Source organism: Pseudorca crassidens, chromosome 1 (assembly GCF_039906515.1).
Source record: "Pseudorca crassidens isolate mPseCra1 chromosome 1, mPseCra1.hap1, whole genome shotgun sequence".
NCBI lineage: Eukaryota > Metazoa > Chordata > Mammalia > Artiodactyla > Delphinidae > Pseudorca > Pseudorca crassidens.
The window spans coordinates 1,024,275-1,046,067 of NC_090296.1; the positions used below are offsets into that span (position 1 = coordinate 1,024,275).

Genomic DNA, 21,793 nt, shown 5'->3' on the forward strand with positions numbered 1-21,793 from the left:
CGGTACACGGGCCTCTCACTGTTGTGCCCTCTCCCGTTGCGGGGCACAGGCTCCGGACGCGCAGGCTCAGCGGCCATGACTCACGTGTCCAGCCGCTCCGCGGAATGTGGGATCTTCCCAGACCGGGGCACGAACCCACGTCCCCTGCATCGGCAGGCGGACTCTCAACCACTGCGCCACCAGGGAAGCCCGCGTTGGAATCTTTCTTGTCAAAAAGATATAGACTTGTCAGGAGGGCCCTAGGGCAGGTCAGATGTGGGTAAAGAGGCGAGGTAATGGGCCAAAGGAAGACAGAGATCCGGGAGAGCCGCGCTGTACAGACGAGCCGAGCACCCATTCACTTCTCATCAGGGAGGACGCCCACACCCTCTCTCTCCAGGTGAGTATTTCTGCCTCCTCCTGTCTTCAATAAGCTACTTCTCTAGCCCACATGTTGTGCTGTGCTTCTAATAAGAAACTTTATACCTGCTTTTTAGTTTTTGCCTCCTTGAAACATTCTTGCTTTCAAACAGGGCAAGAGCCAGGGCAACTTACCTTCTAGCCTCCGGCCCCTGGTGGTCTAGCAGCTAGGATTCCTGGCTTTCATCCAGGATACCCGGGTTCGATTCCTGGGCAGGGAACTAAGTTCCCGCCTCAGGACCGCTCACTGCTGTCTCTCCGAGAACAAGACCTCCACCCATGGCACTTCCGGGTTGGGGGCTACAGTGTCTCTCAGGATCCCCAATCCCTGACTAATGCTGAAGGTACAGGACAGCCCAGGGGGCGCCCTCAGGGTATGAGGGTCAGTGTCCCCCAAAGATGGGACGACCAGTCTCAGCCCACACACAGCAGTGGACAGGCTGCACGCTCTCTCTCACCTAGAGGGCCATTTTCGGGCCCCAGTGACCATCGTGAACTCTGGGGAACAGCTGTGGCCGGAATAACAACTGCCCGCTGACCGTGCACGTTACACTGGCCTTTGGTCAGATATCAAGGCCACGGATGGAGCCACGGAGAGGAGGAGGGAAGAGGTGGAAGACAGAGGTCTGGAGGGGAGGTCACCCCGGCAGGTAGGCAGGACGAGGCAGGGGCTGGGCTGCAGGCTGCGCCCAACCACACACTCTCCAGGGTCAGGAGAGGTGCCCACCAGGGTAGGGACACCCAGAGGGCTCAAGCGAGGGCTGCGGTGGGCAAACCAAGCACAATCCCTGCAGAAGGTGGAAAGCCACGACAGCTGGGGTGCGCACCCTGTCCCCTGGGTCCACCACACCCCACACACCCACAAGAGACACCCCGGCTGCATCTGGACTCCCCCAGGCCCTCTGAGACAGAAACCACCCAGAAGAAAAGGGAACTTCAGGAAGCAAGTCGTGCCACACGGTTTCAATCCACTTCTTAATATTTGCAGGGTTGTGGGCAAGGAGTTCACACTTCCAGGAACTGGTTACCAGTCCTAGGAAGCAGGGCTGCAGACACAGAGCACAGCCCTGAAGAGCCACATGTACCTGGGGCCAGAGCAGGGAGGGGGCGTGGAGCCCTGGGCTGCAGGGGAGCGAGGCCAGCAACCCAAGCCTTGGTGAGTGGGGTCTGAGAGGACCAGGGCAGGCAGTGGAATGGAGCCACGGAGGGAAGACTGGCCTCGGGGACCCACAGAGCGGCGGGAGCAGCCCAGCGGGCACGGGGAAGGCGGGCTGCCCAGGGCTCACGTGCTGCCCAGGGCAGGGACTAGGGAGCCCAGGCAGGGGCGTGTCCACACCAACAGAGCTGGAAACACAGGGGCGGCAGAGCTCGGTGGGGCTGCTTGGCCTTCGAGGACCGTGATGGGCTGGGGGACGGGAGCCTCAGGGCTTCGCTCAGCCAGATGTGCTGCAGGCACAGGGCTGGGCTGGGGCTGAGGACGAGGCCAGGATGGACAGGTGGGTCTGAGCGAGGACAGAGGGAGGACGCTGGCTAGCACAGGGGAAGGAAAGCCCCCCCCATGGCGGGGGGCTGAGGGTCTGGTCCAGGACAGTGGGGCCTGCTGGAGTCCCAGGGCAGTGGCAGGCGGGGTGGCGGTGGGCTCTGGGCTGGGGCCGGGACCCAGGACAGCGGGAGCGCCGGGAGCACAGCAGGCAGGGCTGGCCTGGGCTCCTGTGTGCCCCGAGCTGGCCGCACAGGGGAGGGGCTGAGCACGCAGCTGCACAGGCTACACAAGGGGCGGGGGGAGCCAGGGCCTGAGGGCCGGGAGCAGGGGCTGGGGGCCGGGAGCGGGGAGGCAGAGGGCAGGTGACCCGGCAACTGGAGGGAGAAACGACCAGAGCAGGATGCCGGGGTGGTGGGAGAAAGAGGGTGAAGCTCGGAAGGCCAGGAGCTCCTCTGGGAGGGGCCCACGGTGCGACAGGGGCTCTGCCAGGGGAGAGGGGTCGGACACAGGGTGGGCAACTAGCGACTCCAGGGAACAGAGCTCAGCCCTGGGAACGAAAGGAGGCAGGAGGGAAGCTGCACTAGGGTGAGGGCTCGGGGATGGGCCAGAGGGGCAGGGGTGCTGAGGGCCAGAGCTCCAGGGACAAGTGGCAGGGAGGCAGCAGGTGAGCAGGGGGCTGGGAGGGCAGGGGGCTGCCTGGGAGCTTTGGGGGAGCAGGTAGAGCTAGTGTAAGTGACCTGGGGCTGGGAGGGCAGGGGGCTGCCTGGGAGCTTTGGGGGAGCAGGTAGAGCTTGTGCAGGTGAGCAGGGGGCTGGGAGGGCAGGGGGCTGCCCGGGAGCTTTGGGGGAGCAGGTAGAGCTAGTGTAGGTGACCTGGGCCTGGGAGGGCAGCGCCCTGCCTGGGAGCTTTTGGGGAGCAGGTAGAGCTAGTGTAGGTGAACCTGGGGCAGGGAGGGCAGGGGGTTGCCTGGGAGCTTTGGGGGAGCAGCTAGAGCTAGTGTAGGTGACCTGGGGCAGGGAGGACAGGGGGCTGCCTGGGAGTTTTGGGGGAGCAGGTAGAGCTTGTGCAGGTGAGCCTGGGGCTGGGAGTGCAGGGGGCTGCCTGGGAGCTTTGGGGAACCAGGTAGAGCTAGTGTAGGTGAGCCTGGGGCTGGAGGGCAGGGCGCCAGGGGCTGCCTCAGGGGTTCTGGGGAGCAGGTTGAGCTTGTGCAGGTGAGCCTGGAGCTGGAAGGGCAGGGGGCTGCCAGGGAGTTTTGGGGGAGCAGATAGAGCTTGTGCAGGTGAGCCTGGAGCTGGGAGGGCTGGGGGCTCCCTGGGAACGTTGGGGGAGCAGGTAGAGCTTGTGCAGGTGAGCCTGGGGCTGGGAGGGCAGGGGGCCGCCTTGGAACTTTGGGGGAGCAGGTAGAGCTTGTGCAGGTGAGCCTGGGGCTGGGAGGGCTGGGGGCTCCCTGGGAACGTTGGGGGAGCAGGTAGAGCTAATGCAGGTGAGCCTGGGGCTGGGAGGGCAGGGGGCTGCCTGGGAGCTTTGGGGGAGCAGGTAGAGCTTGTGCAGGTGAGCCTGGGGCTGGGAGGGCAGGGGGCCGCCTGGGAACTTTTGGGGAGCAGGTAGAGCTTGTGCAGGTGAGCCTGGGGCTGGGATATCTGGGGGCTCCCTGGGAACGTTGGGGGAGCAGGTGGAGCTTGTGCAGGTGAGCCTGGGCCTTGGAGCACAGGGGGCTGCCTGGGAGCTTTGGGGAACCAGGTAGAGCTAGTGTAGGTGAGCCTGGGGCTGGAGGGCAGGGCGCCAGGGGCTGCCTCCGGGGTTCTGGGGAGCAGGTAGAGCTTGTGCAGGTGAACACGGGGCTGGGAGTGTAGGGGGCTTCCCAGGAGCCTTGGCGGAGCAGGTAACGCTAATGCAGGTGAGCCTGGGTCTGGGAGGGCAGTGGGCTGCCCGAGAGCATGAGGGAGCAGGTAGAGTTTCTGCAGCTGAGCATGGTGGGTGGAAGGGTAAGGGGCTGCCCCAGGAGCTTTGGGGTAGCAGGTACGCCTTGTGCAGGTGAACAGGAGACTGGGAGGGGATGGGACTGCCCTGGGAGCTTTGGGGAGCAGGTAGAGCTTGGGCAGGTGAGCAGAGGGCTGTGATGGCAGGGTGCTGCCTGGGAGCTTAGAGGGAGCAGGTGGCACTGTGCAGGTGAGCACAGAGTTGGGAGTGTGGGGGGCTGTCCCGGGACTTTTGGGGGAGCAGCAGAGCTTGTGCAGGTGAGCAGGGGTTTGGGAGGACAGGGACCTGCCCAGGACCTCAGCAGACCAGGTACTGGGGTGAGCAGGTGAGTAGGCAAGTGTCATAGGGTGCAGGGACCGTTGGTGCTGTGGGCCCAGCGCTCCAGGGACAGTAGGCAGTCCGACGCCAGTTGAGCAGATGACATGAGGGTACAGCATCCCTGAGCTGAGCCCAGAGACCTGAGCCTAGGGGACTGGCAGGGCAGGACGCAGGGCAGCTGGCAGTGGGGGCAGAGCAGGGAGTCCTACAGGAGAGCGGGCTGGGGGCCCCCCTGGGGTGTGCGGAGGGCCCAGGGCAGGAGAGAAGGGACACAAGGGCAGGGACGACTCAGGCCTGAGACGGTGAACCGGAGCTCAGATGGGCAGAGGCTAGACACTCGATGGACAGGAAGCCCAGGCTCAGCTGAGGGGCCAGGATGAGGGGTGGAGGCAGGTGAGGGAGCATCTAGATGAGGGGAACCTGAGTGCCCTGAGAAAGGAGAGCAGCCTTTCCGCTGGAGCTAAGGGGGCTGGTAAGGACGGGCGCAGGGGGCTACCCCAAGAACTCAGGGGAGCAGGCGGGGTTGTGCAGGGCAGCAGGGGGCTGCGAGGGCAGGGGCTGCCCACGAGCCCTGGGGTCAGGGGACGAGGGCCTGAGCTAAAGGTGCTTTGGTCTGGTGGGAGGGGCCAGGCGGACGGCAAGGCCGGGTGGAGAGAGGACCATGGGAGGGAAGGTCTCTGAGGCTGAAGGGGCAGGGGCATGACTGCGGGGACCTGATGGGCTGCAATTCATGGGCCCAAGGTCCCCAGTTTTCCAGGCGCCTGTCGGGGCTTGAGACAGGAGGGTACGACGTGCCAAAGCGAGGTGGGGTTGACAGGGCAGTGGATCTGGCTGAGGGCATAGGAAGGGCCCTTTCAGGGCTCCGAAGGGGCTGCAGGTCTGGGCTGATCAGACCAGGTGCAGATGGGACAGGTCCAGCCAGGGAATGCTGCTTGGGGTGCTAGCACCCTGCAGGAGAAAATGGCAAGGGGCAGTGCAAGGCTCCCGGGGATGCCAATGGGCAGAGTGATCCAGAACACACAGGCCCTGGGTGGCAAAGAGCAGGCCAGGACAAGGGGACAGGAGCAGAGCAGGGCAGTGGGCTCAGGGAGCAGTAGCCACTGGTCAGGGCTCAGACCGAGGGCCTGATCAGGCCAGACACCCACAGGAGGACTGGGGCCCCTGGGACTTTAATCCAGGTGGTCACCCAGCCCTGACTGGGCTGCTGAGTCCAGGACCCACAGCTGCGAAGGCAGAGAACCGCAGTGGCAGAGACCATGCCAGGCCGCATCTCTTCAGACTCTCTGGAAGAACATAGTCTCTGGGCTCAACGGTGCCCCAGGCCTGGACACCTGATGCCCTGCCTGGACCCTCGCAGGGGTGAGGCCCTGGCAGTCACACGGCCTCCTCTCTCACAGCTTCCGCCACGGCCCCGGAAGTCTACGCTCTGTCTCCCAGCTGTGGGGACACACCTAGTGCCACAGTGGTCGTGGGCTGCCTGGTCTCGCGCTACATCCCTGAGCCAGTGACCGTGACCTGGAACTCGGGCATCCTACCCAGCAGCGTGCACACCTTCCCATCCGTCCGAGGGTCCTCGGGGCTGTACTCTCTCAGCAGCACTGTGACCGTGCCTGCCAGCACCTCGTCCGGCAAGACCTTCACCTGCAACGTAGCCCACCCGGCCAGCAGCACCAAGGTGGACAAGCACATCGGTGAGAGGACGGGCCGCAGGGAGGGTGTCCACTACGAGACAGGCCCGGGGTCAGCCCTCCCACCTGAACGGACCACACACCAGGGATGGTGAATCCCACCCAGGGTGTCACGGGAGGCCTGTCTCTCTCCCTCACCTGAAGGCCTCCCAGGCTCAGGGAGGGGGTCCTCTGGGCATTTCCACCAGGTCCAGGGTGGGCACAGGCTGGACGCCTCCCCCAGCCCCTGGAGCCACAGAGTGGGCACAGGTCTCACCTGCCAAAACCTGCCCCTGCCCTAAGCCCAGCCCCAGGCCGTCCCCAACCCCGGTAACCTCCAGTCTGTTCTCTGCAGAAATCAACGGCCCAAACCCCTGTTCCAGGTGTCCCAAATGTCCACGTAAGTCAACCGGCCTCACCCTCCACCCCTTGGAGGTGGACCTTGACCAGCCGTGGCACTGGGGGGGAGGGATGGATGGGTGCCCAAGAGGAGGTCCACCCAGGGGCTGACCCCCCACCATGTCTCCCCGACCAGCCTGTGAGATCCGAGAAGGACCGTCCGTCTTCATCTTCCCCCCGAAACCCAGGGACATCCTCACAATGTCCCGAAAACCGGAAGTCTCCTGCATGGTGGTGGATGTGAGCAAGGAGGACACCGATGTCCAGTTCTCCTGGTATGTGGACGATGTAGAGGTGCACACGGCCAAGACAAAGCCAAGGGAGGAGCAGTTCAACAGCACCTACCGTGTGGTCAGCGCCCTGCCCATCCAGCACCAGGACTGGCTGAAGGGAAAGGAGTTCAAGTGCAAGGTCACCAACAAAGGCCTCCCGGCCCCCATCGTGAGGCCCATCTCCAAGGCCAAAGGTGGGTCAGGTGGACGGGCGCAGGAGGGTCCCTGGGGGCCAAGAGCAGTGACCATCGTGCTAACAGCCATACCTCTCCCCACAGGGCAGCCCCGGGAGCCGCAGGTGTACGTACTGGGCCCAGCGCAGGAAGAGCTGGCCAAGAACTCGGTCAGCGTCAGCATAACCTGCATGGTCACCGCCTTCTACCCGAGCGACATCGACGTGGAGTGGCAGAGAAACGGGCAGCCAGAGCCACAGGGCAACTATGGCACGACCCCACCCCAGCTGGAGGCCGACGGGTCCTTCTTCCTGTACAGCAAGCTCAGGGCGGACAAGAGGAGCTGGCAGCGGGGAGACACCTACACGTGTGTAGTGTTGCACGAGGCTCTACGCAATCACAACACGCAGAAGTCCATCACCCAGTCTTCGGGTAAATGAGCCCCACGGCATTGTTGCCCCAGCGAGCCCTCCCTCCCCTTGGGCTCTCAGGGTCCAGCGAGGACGCCTGAGCCCCAGCCCTGTGTACATGCCTCCCGGGCGCCATGAAATAAAGCGCCCAGCGCCGCCCTGGGACCCGCAACGCTGTCATGGTTCTTTCCGAGCAGAGCCCTGGGGCACGCGGGCCTGCGTGGGGCAGGGGGGGCCCGGCTCTGGGTCACAGTTTGTCACCACCAGTGCGGGAGAGCTGACCCCCTCAGGGCCGGACCCAAGTGTGCGGGCCTGCGCAGGCCGCTTGGGGGCTGCCCGAGGCCGGGGAGGGCCCCTCCCGGAGGGGACAGCTGCTCCGGCCGCCCTCCACCCCGCAGCTGCTGGGGCTGGAGTGTGTGCCCGGAATGGGAGAAGCCCACCAGAGACCCTCAGGAGAATGAGTGCCCACTTCTTCCCGCCCCTGTTCCAGCCCAAGCTGTGGGACACTGGCCGTCCTCGTCCCCACATTCCTGTCCCCGGCTCCAGAGTCCGCGTGCCGGCTCTCTGCCCTCACGGGGGCCACACACAGCCCGGGGTGGGGGGACGGCCCTGCTGCACTGTCAGGCACGGGAGATCAGGACCCCCGCCCCTCAGGCCAGGTGGCTCTGCCCTGCTTGTCCCTGCCAGGGCCAGGCCTGTGCACTCGTGGGGACACTCATCCCTGTGCCCACAAGGGGCAGAGGCAAGCAGCCCTGAGTGCCCAGGGAGGGACCCTCCATACGCACCCGTGGACACTGAGCCCAGAGCCATTGAAAACAAGCCCCCCACTGAGCCACACCAGCCGGCGCACCACCGCCTTCATCCACATGCACTCACCTGCCCGCGTACACACGTGTGCAGTGCACCCGCCACAACACCCACATGCGTGCACACACGCGGGCCTTGCACACGGGCCCTCCCACAGGGCAGCCGCACAGACGCACACCCGACCACAGAGCTGGGTCTCATGAGCCCTCACCGTAGACCCCAGGCTGGTCCCCACCCTCCAACGCCCACGGGACAGAGACCAGCACTGTGCTGCCCCTTCCCTGGGCCAGGGCCCACAGCCCACACGCTCTGCTGACACTCCCGCCCTCCGGGTCTGGCCCCCAGCGGGAGAGGCGGCCGGGGCCTGAGCCACTGTCCTGCGGGGGGTCCGGGCACCCTCCCCGCAAGCGCCCCAGCTCAGCGCACAGCACAGGGGAGGGAGCAGGACCCACTGGCCAGGCCGAGACGGGGGCCCAGGCTGGAGGAATGGGGGGCTGGGGCCGGTGCTCAGCGGCTGTCCTCAGGTGCCTCTGGCCCGGCCCACCGGGGCATCCCGCCACCACCGCGCCACACTGGGAGCCGCGCTGCGAGGCCCCATGAGCCCAGCCCTGCCCCCGGGGGCAGGCACAGCACTGACCCCACCCTCCCTGTGCAGAGCTGCTGCTAGAGGAGGAGACCTGTGCTGATGCCCAAGACGGGGAGCTGGACGGGCTGTGGACGACCATCTCCATCTTCATCACCCTCTTCCTGCTCAGCGTGTGCTACAGCGCCACCGTGACGCTCTTCAAGGTGGGCGGGCCGGCCCCGCGGCACCCTCGCTGTCCCCGCTGTGTCTCCTCCTGGCCCCCGGCCCCTCACTGTCCCTCAAGTCCCCTCACTGTCCCCTCACAGACCCTTCACCTTCCCTGACTGTCCCTCACTGTCCCTCACTGTCCCTCACGGCCCCTCACTGTCCCTCACTATCCCTCACTGTCCCCTCACTGTCCTTCACTGTCCCTCACGGTCCCTAACGGTCCCTCACTGGCCCCTCACAGTCCCTCGCTGTCCCTCACTGTCTCCTCACAGTCCCTCACTGTCCTTCACTGCCCCTCACTGTCCCTCACTGTCCCTCACTGTTCTTCACTGTCCCCTCACTGTCCCTCACTGTCCCTAACGGGCCCTCACTCTCCCTCACTCTCCCTCACGGGCCCTCACTCTCCCTCACTGTCCCTCACTGTCCCCTCACTGTCCTTCACTGTCCATCACTGTCCCCTACTGTCCCTCACTGTCCCTCACTCTCCCACACTGTCCCCATCATGGCCTCCTGTCCCCCCGGAACTCCTCGCTGTCCGTCGGCCCGGGGAATGGGGACAGGCCCTAGGGGGCGGCCTGGGTGGTTTCCAGCCTGCGCTCACTCCCGCTGCCCCTCAGGTGAAGTGGATCTTCTCGTCGGTGGTGGAGCTGAAGCAGACGATTGTCCCCGACTACAGGAACATGATCGGACAGGGTGCCTAGCGCTCACTACGGGCTGCGTCCTGGGCCGCCCCTGACCTATAGGACCACGTCTATCCCCCTGTGCCGCTCAGCCTGCGCCAGGCCTCTCCTCCGCCCGCTGACCTCGCCAGCCTCTGAGCTCACGAGCACCCTCACCTGCACCCCCGGCCTCTGGCCTCGTGGCCACCACAACCTGCCCCCCACCCCACTCACAGACCCGAGGGGACCGCAGGTGATGCCCAGCCTGAGCTGATGTCCCCGCAGGACACCTCCGGGACCCCAGGGACCACCGGGAACGCCCGGGTCGGCGTGGGGGTCCCCCTCGAACAGGAGGAGGAGGCCGGCGTCTGGGCCTCTGCACAGGGCCTGGCCCCTGCATCTTGTCCCGGCCGAGCTCCAGACGCAGGGTCCCCGGGAGGAGGGCCTGTGCCAGATGCTGGAGGGGAGCCGCCCGCCTCTCCCAGCAGGAGAGCTTCTGCAGGTGCCGCTAACGGTCCCTCAGGTCACCTCCACCGAGGACGCTGCTCAGAGCAAGGCCTGGGCCCGAGGCCGCTGCAGGAGCCCCAGCGCGGGAGGCGGTGAGGTCCAGCCAGACCGGCCTCCCGGGGAGCACGCTGTTGACCTGGTGCCCCGCGGGCTGAGCTGGAGGGGCTCCCGGACAAGAGGGCAGAAGGCGCGGCGAGCCCATCCTGCAGCCAAAGGCCTGAGGCACGTACAGCAGGAGCTCCGCCTGCACCGGGGTGGGGGTGAGAGACGCGACCCGCGTAGGGCCAGCCTCGGACCCCGGGCCCCCGCCTCAGGGCCCGGTACCAGCTCTCCGGTCTCTGCGGAAAAGCGCAGTCAGCATGCGCGTGTGGTGGAGCTGCTCCCGGACTGGAGAGAAGGGCCCCGTGGTCGCAGCTCGGGAGGCTTTTCTCCTTCTGAACGTGGGGCCCGTCGATGCTCTTCGCTGTGTCTTCATTTTGTTACGACAATAAAGCGTTCTTTACAGTCGCCTAGCTCGCTGAGAAGTCTCCCTAGGTTAGCACGCCGCCTACCCTCGGGAAATCCACAGCCAGTCTCCCCTATGCCACCACCCAAGCCTGGGGTTCCCACCTGGCCTGTGGGTGCAGGGGCGAGCCAGGGGCCTGGGGGAGCCATGGGGAAGCCGCACGTGTTGGGTGTGTCTGCACAGGCGGCTGTAACAGACACCACAGGGGGCCTTTGACCACAGACGTCACTGTCTGACACCCTGGAGGCTGGAATCCCAGATCCTGGAGGTGCAGGGCTGGCTTCTCCCGAGGCCTGGCTCCGTGCCGCGTAGACGCCGTCTTCTCCGTGTCCTCACGTGGTCGTCCCTCTGTGCGTGTCTCTGTCCTAATGTCCTCCTCTTTTAAGGACGCCGGGCAGACTGGATTAGGACCCACCCTAGAGACCCCAGTTTACATCACCACATCTTTACAGACCCCATCTCCAAATACAGTTACATTCTGAGGTCCTGGGAGTCCGGGCTTCAAAGCTGGAATTTGGGGACACAATTCAGCCCAAAACAGCCGAGCTGGGTGCGAGAAAGAAGGACCGGGGGGACGCCAGGACCCCAGGCCAGGAGGGGCAGCGGTGGGGAGGGGCTGCCAAAGAGGAGCAGAGCCAGACCCGGCTCACCGCTCAGGACAGACGGCAGTGAGAAGGACCGCAGGAGGGGAGGGGGTCGGGTGGCACTGAGCTCAGCTGGCTGCACAGAGGTGACCAGTGTGTCACAGGAGAAGCAGGAGTGGGGCTCCAGGGGCTCTGGTGAGGGACCAGGAAGGGTGGCCGTGCAGAGGCGATGAGGCCGCTGTGCCCGCCGGCCGACAAGGATGCAGGGATGGGTCAGGACTCCACCCTCACGAAGACCAGGGACCCATCCCTCCTGGTGATTCCACCTCAGAGGAGACACACCCCTCCCAGAGGGCAGAGTCGGGATCCACAGCTGTCAGCCCTTCTCAGTAAAACCTCCAAAACAGTGGGCCGGGGTCTGGGTCGGGTGCTGGCCGTGCTGGGCTCCCTCAGGCCGGCGTTTCAGGGGGGCTGGCTCATCCCGGGGACGCGGCCTTGGGCTGCCAGAAGCCACGCTTGTGTTTGTTGCAGCCTTTCAGGGCGAGGGGACTAGCAGGACAGCCCCCCAGACCGGCAGCCGGAGTCTGCTCAGCAGGGACGCTGCACCCCAAGGCCGTCCGATGTGCCGGTGCAGCTTCCTGTGGGGGCACAGAGACAGACAGAGGCAGAGACAGAGAGAATGGTATGCAGGGAAGGGACTGCATCGCTCAGCGGTCCCTGCACCAAACGGGGAGGCCGGGAGGGGCGGCAAACAGGATGGCCGAGGGGTGCACAGCAGTGTCCGGGAGAACACCTGGCCCTCGGGGACCCTGCCAGCACGCTGGGCACGCCGGCACAGGACCCCCTCTGCCTGCTGGGCTCCATGGGGGCTCCCGGTGACGGACCTGGGGGTCAGCCCACACCCTGCGTTTCCCTCCCCCGAAACATGTGACCGAGAAGCTGAAGTTGCCTGAGGGCAGCACCGCCTGCCCAGCCCTGGGCCCTGCCCCTCGCTTCCATCCCCCAGACCAACGAGCAGCCGCTAGCCGCCCGCCCCGCACGAACACCAGGGTGGTCACACGAGGGCCGGCCCCACGGCCTCCTAGCTGAACCCCGTCCCTGGCACGGCTGCCTCTGGGCCCCTGGAGAACTGCCCCACACTGGGCCCCAGGGCTCCCACCCTCCCCCCCCAGCAGTGCCACACCACACGGCATCCCTCACCTCTCCACGCCCCCCTAGCACCCCGAAGACAGTGGCCGACGCCTGCCCTTGAGCCCCTCGGGCTGCCCCTGTGTGCGCCTGAGATCAGCCTCCCACTGCGTCCTGACCCCTAGCGCCCCCCAGACCACGAGCTCCGCACACACCTGTCAGTGCCTCACCTCACCACCACACACCTCCATCTGTGTCTTACACACACACACACACGCCTGCACCCCTGGGCCACCACCCGGTCCCAGACGCCTCCCTCACCAAGGGAGACATTGTCAGTCTGAACTCTGAATCCCGTTGTGACATCTGTGGTGTGATGTCCATGGTGTGGTGTCTGTGGGGTCCAAGACAGAATGGTTGGTATGAGTGGAGGAGGGGAAGAGAAGGCAATGCAATGGACTGAATATCTCCCCCAAAATTCATACACTGAAGCCCTAAGCCTCTAATATGATGCCATTAGGAGTGGGCTTTGGGGAGTTGATGAGGTCATCAGGGTGATCCCTTGTGAGTGGGATTAGTGTCCCTGTAGGGACCCTATAGAGCTTCAGTCCTTCTCTATGGTAGGACACAGCAGGGAGACGCCATCTGTGAACCAGGAAGCGGCCCTCACCAGACACCGAATCTGCCGGCTCCGTGGCCTTGGACTTCAAGCCCCCAGAGCAGTGAGGACAAGTGTCTGCCCTCCATACGTGTGTGGTGCCTCGTTGTAGCAGCCGGACGAACTGAGAGAGGAAACCCCTGGCCAGGTGCCCCCCACCCCAGGACCCAGGTGGGCTGGCAGAGCAGCGGCAGGGCTGGTGAGATGCGGGAAGTACCCGCCACCGTGGGGCGTAGGCACGTGAGACCCCTGGCGCGCGCGTGCTGCTGAAGCCCCCACGTGTTCTCAGCTTGCATGGGGCGGGCCTGGGGACGGGCCTGGGGACGGGCCAGGCCAGGGCTGGGGGTCGTGTGGAACTCTGCTGGGCTCTGTCCCAGTCCACGGGCTCCTGGCACTGCTGCTGCCACGTCACCAGGCCCGCCCAGAGTCACAGGGACAGTCAGCCGGTGGGGGAGGGCATGGCGAGAGCAGCCTGGCCTCCCCAAAGAGGCTCTTACGGGCACCCCCAGACGTGGCTGAGTCGCAGCACGAGGGAGGGACCAGCCTGGGCACCCGTCTCGCTGTCATCCCTGTGGATCCGTCAGGCTGCTCTCCAGGCTGGGATCACCATTGCAAAGTCACAGCCAGGGCCTGCCCGGCCCCGGCCCCACCCGGCACGGATGTGGGCAGGGGCTGGGGCCGGGGCTGGGGGCCATAGGTGGAGGGGTTGGTCACAGCATCAGCCTGACTTGGGGCTGGGTGACAACCCCCCACTGCCACCCCTAGGGTCTTTTCAAATGCAGGCTGCAGAGGGCCAGGCCCGGGGAGAGGCCAGTGGGGGCTGTAGAGCTTGCCCACAGCCAGGTGTGGGGAGAGCGAGACCAGGCAAGGGGCCGGCAGCGTGAGTGATACAGACAGACCCAGGAGGGCACAGTGCACAGGACGAGGTGGCGTACCAGCTGTCAGGCAGCTGGCTCTGGGCTCCCCAAGTGTGTCTTCATCCTGGGGGTACGTCGATGACTGTCCCCACCACTCACGGCCCACCCTCTGTGCTTCTGTCCACTGTGCAGACCACCACTGCTCCGTCCCTCTGCCCTGACGTTGGCAAGTTCCAGAAGGCACCTGCTCCTTTGTCCTGGATCCTGGAACAGAGAAGCCCAGACAAACTGCAGCCAACGCGGCAGCGAGAGAGAAATAGACCCTGATGTCGCAGCCTGTTCACCTGGGGGCTGTGGTCACAGTGCACCCGAGTGAAATCTGGCTGATACAGCCACCCTCAAATGCCACTGAGTGAAGTAAACTCAACAACAAGCACAAATGTAATAACCACATGTGATGTGCACACGGTGTCCTGACTTTTACAGGGTTTTCAGAGACTATTAGTCAGGGTTCTCAAGAGAAACAGAACCAATAGAACATAGATGACAGATAGATATAGATAGATAGATGATAGATAGATGATGGATAGATAGATAGATAGATAGATGATAGATAATACATACAGACATATGATATAGCTATATATGCACATCTATAGATAGAGCTAAAATTCAGCTAAAGATAGACATGGATATAGAGGACATACATATATCGACATATAGAGACAACAAGATTTCTTTCAAGGAACTGGCTCTCATGTTTGTGCGGGGCTGCCTGGCACTTCTGGAATCTGTGGGGCAGCCCAGCGCGCTGGAAGCTCAGGCGGGAGTAGGTGCTGCTGTCTTGAGGCAGAATTCCTTCCTCTCCAGGAAGTCTCAGTTTTGTTAAGTCCTTCCCTGGTTGGATGGGGCCCGCCCGCATCATGCAGGGTCATCTCATTTACTTGGAGCCCACTGGCTGTCGATGTTAACCACATCTACAAAATACCTTCACAGCAACGCCCGGACTAATGTCCGAACACACGGCCCAGCTGAGTGGGTCTATGACTCTGACCCTCGCAGAGACCTCCTCTCCTTTCGTACTCACAATGCCCCAAGAGGCGGGGGTCACTGTCACAATCTTACCATTGAAGCCCCTGTCTGAGAGGACACCCTGCCTCTGGGGAGGATGCCAGGGCTTCATCTATGTCTTCTGATGTTCTTTCCACTGCCCACACTACCTCTTAGAGAGACTCGACAACACCCTCCTCATCTGATTCCTGCCCTCGGGGACAGGCTGTCTGACGACATCCCTCCGCCTGGAGATGTTTGGAGAGACAGAAGCCCTGGAAGTCCTGTGAAGGGGCATCCATTGACCTACCAGACAACTACTCACCCGATGGCAACTCTGTCATCATCGCTGGACACTGAGCACCCCGTGATGAGTAACACAGATGTGGCCTCTGGCCTCAAGGACAGTAGGGAGCAGGGCAAAAGCAGGTCTCCAGTAAGTCATCCCACAAACGATGATGTACGGACCATCATGATAAGTGCTATGAATGGAAAGCTGGAGCACGAGGCCCTACAACAGAAGCAACAGCCCAGTCTCGGGGCCAGGGTGAACTCCCCGGGGGGAGCACCCTGAAGCGGATCCCTGGAGGAGTGGCGTGGCTGCCTCGGGCCTGCTTGTCAACACCTGGTCTCCTGCCCTCCTGGCCACAGAACTTCTGGACCCAGGATACGTGGGACCAGGTGGGAGCAGATGTCAGTGACATGATAGGTTTCAAAACATGGTCTGATGATGACGCTCACACAGATACATAAAGAACACATCTCACAATTTTATTTAACTCAATTAATGGTTTACACCCACTTCAAAGTAGAATTCAAAGTACTACATGTATATAGTTGAATCAAGGATACTGAAGTGAGTTTATACATGGGAGGCGGAGAAGAATCAATCGTCGTTCCAAAAAAAGAGAATTTGCATTGCCATCAATTATCCATGGCTTACAGAGTTGTGAAGTAGCTCAAAGATAATGAAAATCATAGAACCCGTAGAATCAGATAACCCTGAAGGGTGTGTAAGACAATGCCTTGCTCTCCACCGAAGACACAAGAAGTAACCCTTTGGTCCATTTCCAAGTCTTTCACAATTTCTCCTATTAACATATACAACTCACAGAAACAGATCCAGAATATATAGCAAACTCCTGCAAATCAATCAGAAAAATCAAACAATTCGGTAGAGAAGTGGTAAAGAGAATTGAACAGATGTTTCACAAAAGATGTCCAAAGAGCCCTCAAATATTTGAAAGGAACCAGACTGGTTACGAGGGAAATGAAAATGAAAAACCACATCAGAGAAAGTAGTTCTGACTCCACCACAGGTGAGGCAGCTTGGGCCAGACTAATCCCTTGCAAATAGCAATTATAAGCCCTGGGGGGTGGGGGGGAGCTGTTTTAAAAGAGGAGTTGAAGGCACTGGGGAATGACCGAAAGCAAGCAGACACTGGAGAAAATGATCCCCTTGAAAGATTTCTCTGAGGATGTACCCCTACCAGGCACCAGGTGCAGCTAGAATATGAACAAGAATAGCAGTCACACTGGCTCGAGGGGTCAGATCATGGGATGCAGGGCTACATTGCAAGGGCAGCTGGAAATTAAGGGGAGATGTCCATAAAAGGAGGGAGCCACAGAAGGGGAACCCCCAAATTCTGTATGTACACTCTGCTCAAATCCTTGACTGTCCCCTTACCTGTGCATGTGTAGGGGAAACTCCAGAGGGCCGGGGAAAAACCACAAGCAGGAGGTTGAAAGAACTGAGGAGACGTTAGCTACTGCCAACCACAGAAATAATACCATGGCAGACAGATTTTGGAATCCAGTCAAGCAGACTGCCTCCTGACAAAAAAATCAATACTTCTCTGAGGAAGAGTACAAAATCCATAGTCTGGATCATACTTCATCCACCACACCCAGCGCACATTCAAAAATTACTAAATGTGCAAAGAAATAAGAAAATGTGACCCATGGTCAAAATACAAAATAGTCAATGGAGAATGATCCAAGGATGACCCAGACACAGACCCAATTATGACAAGGACTTTAAAGCAGCTATTATAAATATGTTCAGAGATCTTAAAGGAAAATATGCTCATAATGAGTGACTAGATAACCTCTACAGAAAATTTTAAACTATCTACAAGAACCAAATAAAAATTCTAGAACTAGAAAGTACAATTCTGAGTTTTTTAAGTCACTTGATGAGCTTAACAGCAGATTGGAGAAGGCATAAGAAAGGTCGGAAAACTACATTTCAATATAGAGACATTCTATATTTATTATAGATATTCTAATGTATTATGTGTGTAAAATATATTTATATATAATATATAGATTATATATAATATCTATATATTTTATATATCAATAAAATGTTCTTTTAATCCAATCCAAAGAACAGAAAGAAAAATATTGAAAAAAAAGAAAAGAGACTCAATGTCCTATGAGACACTATGAAACATTTGAAAATACGTAAAATTTTGGAGTCCCAGAAAGGGACAAGAGATAGAATAGGGCAGGAAAAGTCTCTGAAGAGATAAAAAGCAAAATTTCCCAATGTGATGAAAATATCAATTTACAGATTTAAGAAGCTCAGCCAGTTCCTAACCATAAATACAACATGATGTGCCATGCTGAGACACACTGTGCAAACTGATGAAGACCAAAGGTGAAGGAGGTGTCTTGATAGCAGCCAGAGAAAGAACACGGACATACAGGGAACAAACTACATCTGGCTTCTCATCGGGAAAAATGGTGACCAGGAAGCAATAGAAGGGGGGAGTTTCAACCCAGAATTCTACATCCAGAGAAAATGTCGCTCCAACATGAATATGTAATAGACATTTTTAGACACACAAACAACGAGGGAGTGCATTTCCAAGAGACCTGCAGCAAAGGAAAAGCTAACAGAGAATCTTTGTGCTGAAAGGAAATGACACCAAATGGAAACTCTGATTTACAGGATGGAAAGGCGAGCATCAGAGATGGCAAATGCGCAAGTGCAAAAACTAATCTTTTTTCTCTTAGTTTCTTAAAAAGATAATCGACTGTTTAAAGTAAAAATCATTAACAGTGTGTTGTGGGGTTTATCATAGGTACAGATGCAACATATATGACAGTAGCACAAAAGATGAGTTAATAAATGAAACTCTACTTTCTCAAGGCTCTAATGACTTATGTGAGGTAGTCAAATATTGAATCTAAGTTCATTGTGATGACTTCAGGATGCACATTATATTCACTGAATCCATATGCAAAGAGGCTTATCTAAAAAGTCGACAGAGGGGCTTCCCTGGTGGCGCAGTGGTTGAGAATCTGCCTGCCAATGAAGGGGACACAGGTTCGAGACCTGGTCTGGGAAGATCCCACATGCCACGGGGCAATTGGGCCCGTGAGCCACAACTACTGAGCCTGCTCGTCTGGAGACTGTGCTCCACACCAAGACAGGCCACGACAGTGAGAGGCCCACGCACCGCGATGAAGAGTGGCCCCTGCTCGCCACAACTAGAGAAAGCCCTCACACAGAAACGAAGACCCAGCACAGCCAAAAATAAATAAATAAAAATAAATAAATTTATAAAAAGTTGACAGAGAAATTTTTTTTAAAAAGGAAATCCTAGGGCTTCCCAGTGGTTGAGAGTCCGTCTGCTGATGCAGGGGACACAGGTTTGTGCCCTGGTCCGGGAAGATCCCACATGCCATGGAGCAGCTGGGCCCGTGAGCCACGGCCACTGAGCCTGCGCGTCCGGAGCCTGTGCTCCGCGACGGGAGAAGCCACAACAGTGACAGGCCCACGTACCGCAAAAAAAAAAAAAAAAAAAAAAAAAACGAAAGAAAAGAAAAAGGAAATCCTAGATCACACGTTGTTTCAGTTGTCATGCCTCTTTCGTTTCCTTTATTTTTTTTATACATTTATTTATTTACTTATATTTGGCTGCGTTGGGTCTTCGTTGCTACGCATGGGCCTTCTCTTCATTGCTACGTGTGGGCTTTCTCGAGAAGGGTCTACTCTTCATTGTGGTGCACGGGTGTCTCATTGCGGTGGCTTCTCTTGTTGCGGAGCACAGGCTCTAGGTGAGCAGACTTCAGTAGTTATGGTGCATGGACCCTAGAGTGCAGTCTCAGTAGCTGTGGCACATGGGCTTAGTTGCACTGTGGCATGAGGGATCGTCCCAGACCAGGGATTGAACCCACGTCCCCTGCATTGACAGGCCGATTCTTAACCACTGAGCCACCAGGGAAGTCGCCAGAGAAGTTAGAATGGAATAAGTACTTAAAGTACTTACTAAGTACTAAGTATTAACTAATAAGTACTAAGAAGTACTTATTAACCCAAAAGAATGTAGGAAAGAAGGAATAAAGCTACAGTGAACACACTTGATAGCCAAACTTTAAGAGGTGTTCCCATAAGATTAGGGACACAGCAAGGACGCCTGTCACTTCTGTCACACTATTTTGCAGTGCTTTACAGATATGTGCTTAACTATTTGTGGATTGTGAAATCAAATCAGACAGTTACAGCCAGCTCTTTTTAATAAACAAAGAAAAAAAGTCTATGCATTGTACATAACAAGGGTAAATATTTTCATGAAAATTTTGTTTCAGTTACATAAATAAATATACATAATATATGTTACATATAAATAATGTGTGTATGTGAATTAGATTATAATATAAGACACCTTTTTTACAAGGATTGTGGTCAAAACAGTTTGGAAAATGTTTATTTAATAGATTATTGGGGGTCCTGGCCAATGCTACGTGACAAGAAAAAGAAACAGGGCTGTTAAGATTGAAAGGAAAGATGTGAAGGAGGTATTATTTGTAGATGATGTGATCATTTCCAAGGAAAAGCCAACACAATCAGCAGACAAACTGTTAGAACTAACAAGAAAATTGGGGCAATTTCCATGCAAGACCAACTTACCGAAAGCAGCTGTGTTCCTCTATGTCAGCAAAAACCTACTAGAAAATGTAACAGAAAGCCGGGCACAAGTCACAGCAATGGGAGGAATAACCTGGGAAAGAACGCCCAAGACCTCTGAGAAAAAAATTGAACACTATTCAAGGACATAAAAGAAATCTGAATGGCTGGAGAGAGACACTGGTCAAGGAAGGAATGACATGTTAGATTAAAGTGTCATCTATCTCCCAGACTAAGAAATACAGTGTACTCCCAACCAAAATTCCAGCTGGGTTGGTTTTGTTCGTTTCTTTGTTTGTTTGTGAGATCCATTTACAGCTTAGCCCATTTTGAAAAATAAAAGCACAGGATGAGGGGTTTCAGGGGGACTGTCCCCCTGAATGTTAACACATACACAAAACCATCACTGAAAATGACGGTACTCATGCACAGACTACCAGACCCAAGGAATAGGAGAGCACTCAGAAACAGCCTGGTCGTTCCTAGGAACTTGGACTGCAATGAGTGTGGTGCCTTCAGGCAGCGGGAAAGCTTCTGAGATGGGTGGGAAACTGGCTTCTTCTGTGGAGAACTTCAACCTGGGTTTCTACTCCACACCATATGCACAGTGAGTGGTGATGGAGCCTGCTGGGATCAAACACTTACATCTGAAAGGCTAACTTTAAATATAGCTGAAAGGAAATGGACCAGCAAGGCTGGCGGAGCACAGGAACAGCAACAGCCTGGTGGGATGTATGTCCACCCAGAACTTCAGAATGTGACCTTGTCTGGATATAGGGTCTCTGAAAATGTAATTAGGTTAAGGACCTTGGGATTAGATCACACTAGATTTCAGAAGCATTGTAAGTCCAGTGACTTATAACAGGAGAAGATGACACACAGGGCAGATGGCCATGTGAAGATGGAGGAAGGATTGGAGTGATGTCAATAGCCAGCAGGGGCTGGAAGAGGCAGGAAGGACCCTGCCCTGGAGCCTTCAGGGCAGCTTGGCACTGCCAACACCTTGTTTTTGGATTTCTTGCCTTCCAGAATGTGAGAGTCCATTTCTGTGGTTTTAAGCCACTAAGTTTGTGGGCCTTTGTGACTGCAGCCGCAGGAAGCTCACATGGCAGCCTCCAAACGTGCAAGCTGCAGGGTAAAGAGCTGATGAACCTGCCACGTGGAAATGAAGAATTTCTGTTAAAGGAGGACTCAACAAGCAGCATTAGCAACCAGGGCATTGACCAGGAGAAGTTTATCCCAAGGTTAAAACTAGCAAGGGGCAAGCCCCTAGAGATGACTGCCTTGCAAATTCCCAGGAAATCACCAAGAAAATCTTCAGAAAGCAGGATGAGATCAGAGACAGACGTCCAAATGTCTCCCAAGTCTCTGAAGAGATACTCCAGCTCATTAGTAATGGGAGCATTTAAATTAGGAGACAACGCACTGCACACTTCAGAGAGTGTAATGACAGCATCCTTGCTGGAAAGGCAGGCACGGAGCTGGAGAAGCGGGGCCTCCCTGGGGTGGAGGACGTCTGGAGGCCTGGGTGGTGGTGGGCCAGCCCCAAGAGGGAGCGGGCAGCAGTGGAGCCAGGCCTGGCCTGGGGGAAGGAAGCCAGGGAGGGGGCATTGAAGCATCTTTGGGCCCATGTTGGGGCCACAACCAAGGGCAACAAGGGGGTCAGCTGGTCTCACTGCCCAGGAGAACTCTGGGGCCTGGCCCCCACCATGGGTGCCGAGGGCAGTGAGCCCCTGGTTGAGTCTGAGGGATCTGGAGGCTAGTGCTGCCGCCCATTTGGTGTCCTGGTCAGGAAATGTCAAAGAAACCATCTGCAGCTTGGCCTTCCCTCCAAGCAATCCACTGGCCGGAGCCAGCATTGGCCCCCGGCTACCCCACAGGCCCTTACACGGAGGCCCAGCCTCAGAGGGACCTCACACTGCCTTGGCTGAAGGCCCACCTATCCCAGGCTGTCTGGCCAGGTCCCATCTAACTTCCTGCAGCTGAGCAGGTGCAGGAGCGAGTCTCCTCCAGCACCGAGGGACACACCCCCCTACCCTCCCTGCCCCTGCGCCGGCAGCCCAGTGGCTCCTGGGGTGCTGGGGTAGAGCTGGGGGAGGGGCCGGCTGGGCACGAGGCCTCAGCCTTGAACGCCCACAGCTGGGCAGGAAGCGCAGGGGTGCCGGGCCAAGCCCCCAGCCCCACACACTCACACCGTACAGGCCGCAGGGCCAGGCACCACCTGGC

The 21,793-nt window shown here is 58.4% G+C and overlaps 1 long non-coding RNA gene and 1 gene segment (V, D, J or C); both read left to right on the forward strand.

Annotated features, from left to right (window-relative positions):
• The first annotated feature begins 1,478 nt into the window (after nt 1–1,478).
• Nucleotides 1,479–7,273, forward strand: LOC137207143 (Ig gamma chain C region-like). The segment is given in 5 exon segments: nt 1,479–1,555; nt 5,555–5,871; nt 6,203–6,247; nt 6,383–6,712; nt 6,797–7,273. Coding segments are annotated over 5 exon segments (1,104 nt in total).
• Nucleotides 7,274–8,579: 1,306 nt separating this feature from the next.
• Nucleotides 8,580–10,373, forward strand: LOC137229489 (uncharacterized). Its single transcript, XR_010945840.1, has 2 exons — nt 8,580–8,697; nt 9,319–10,373. It is a non-coding gene; the product is annotated as an uncharacterized lncRNA (long non-coding RNA).
• Nucleotides 10,374–21,793: the final 11,420 nt, after the last annotated feature.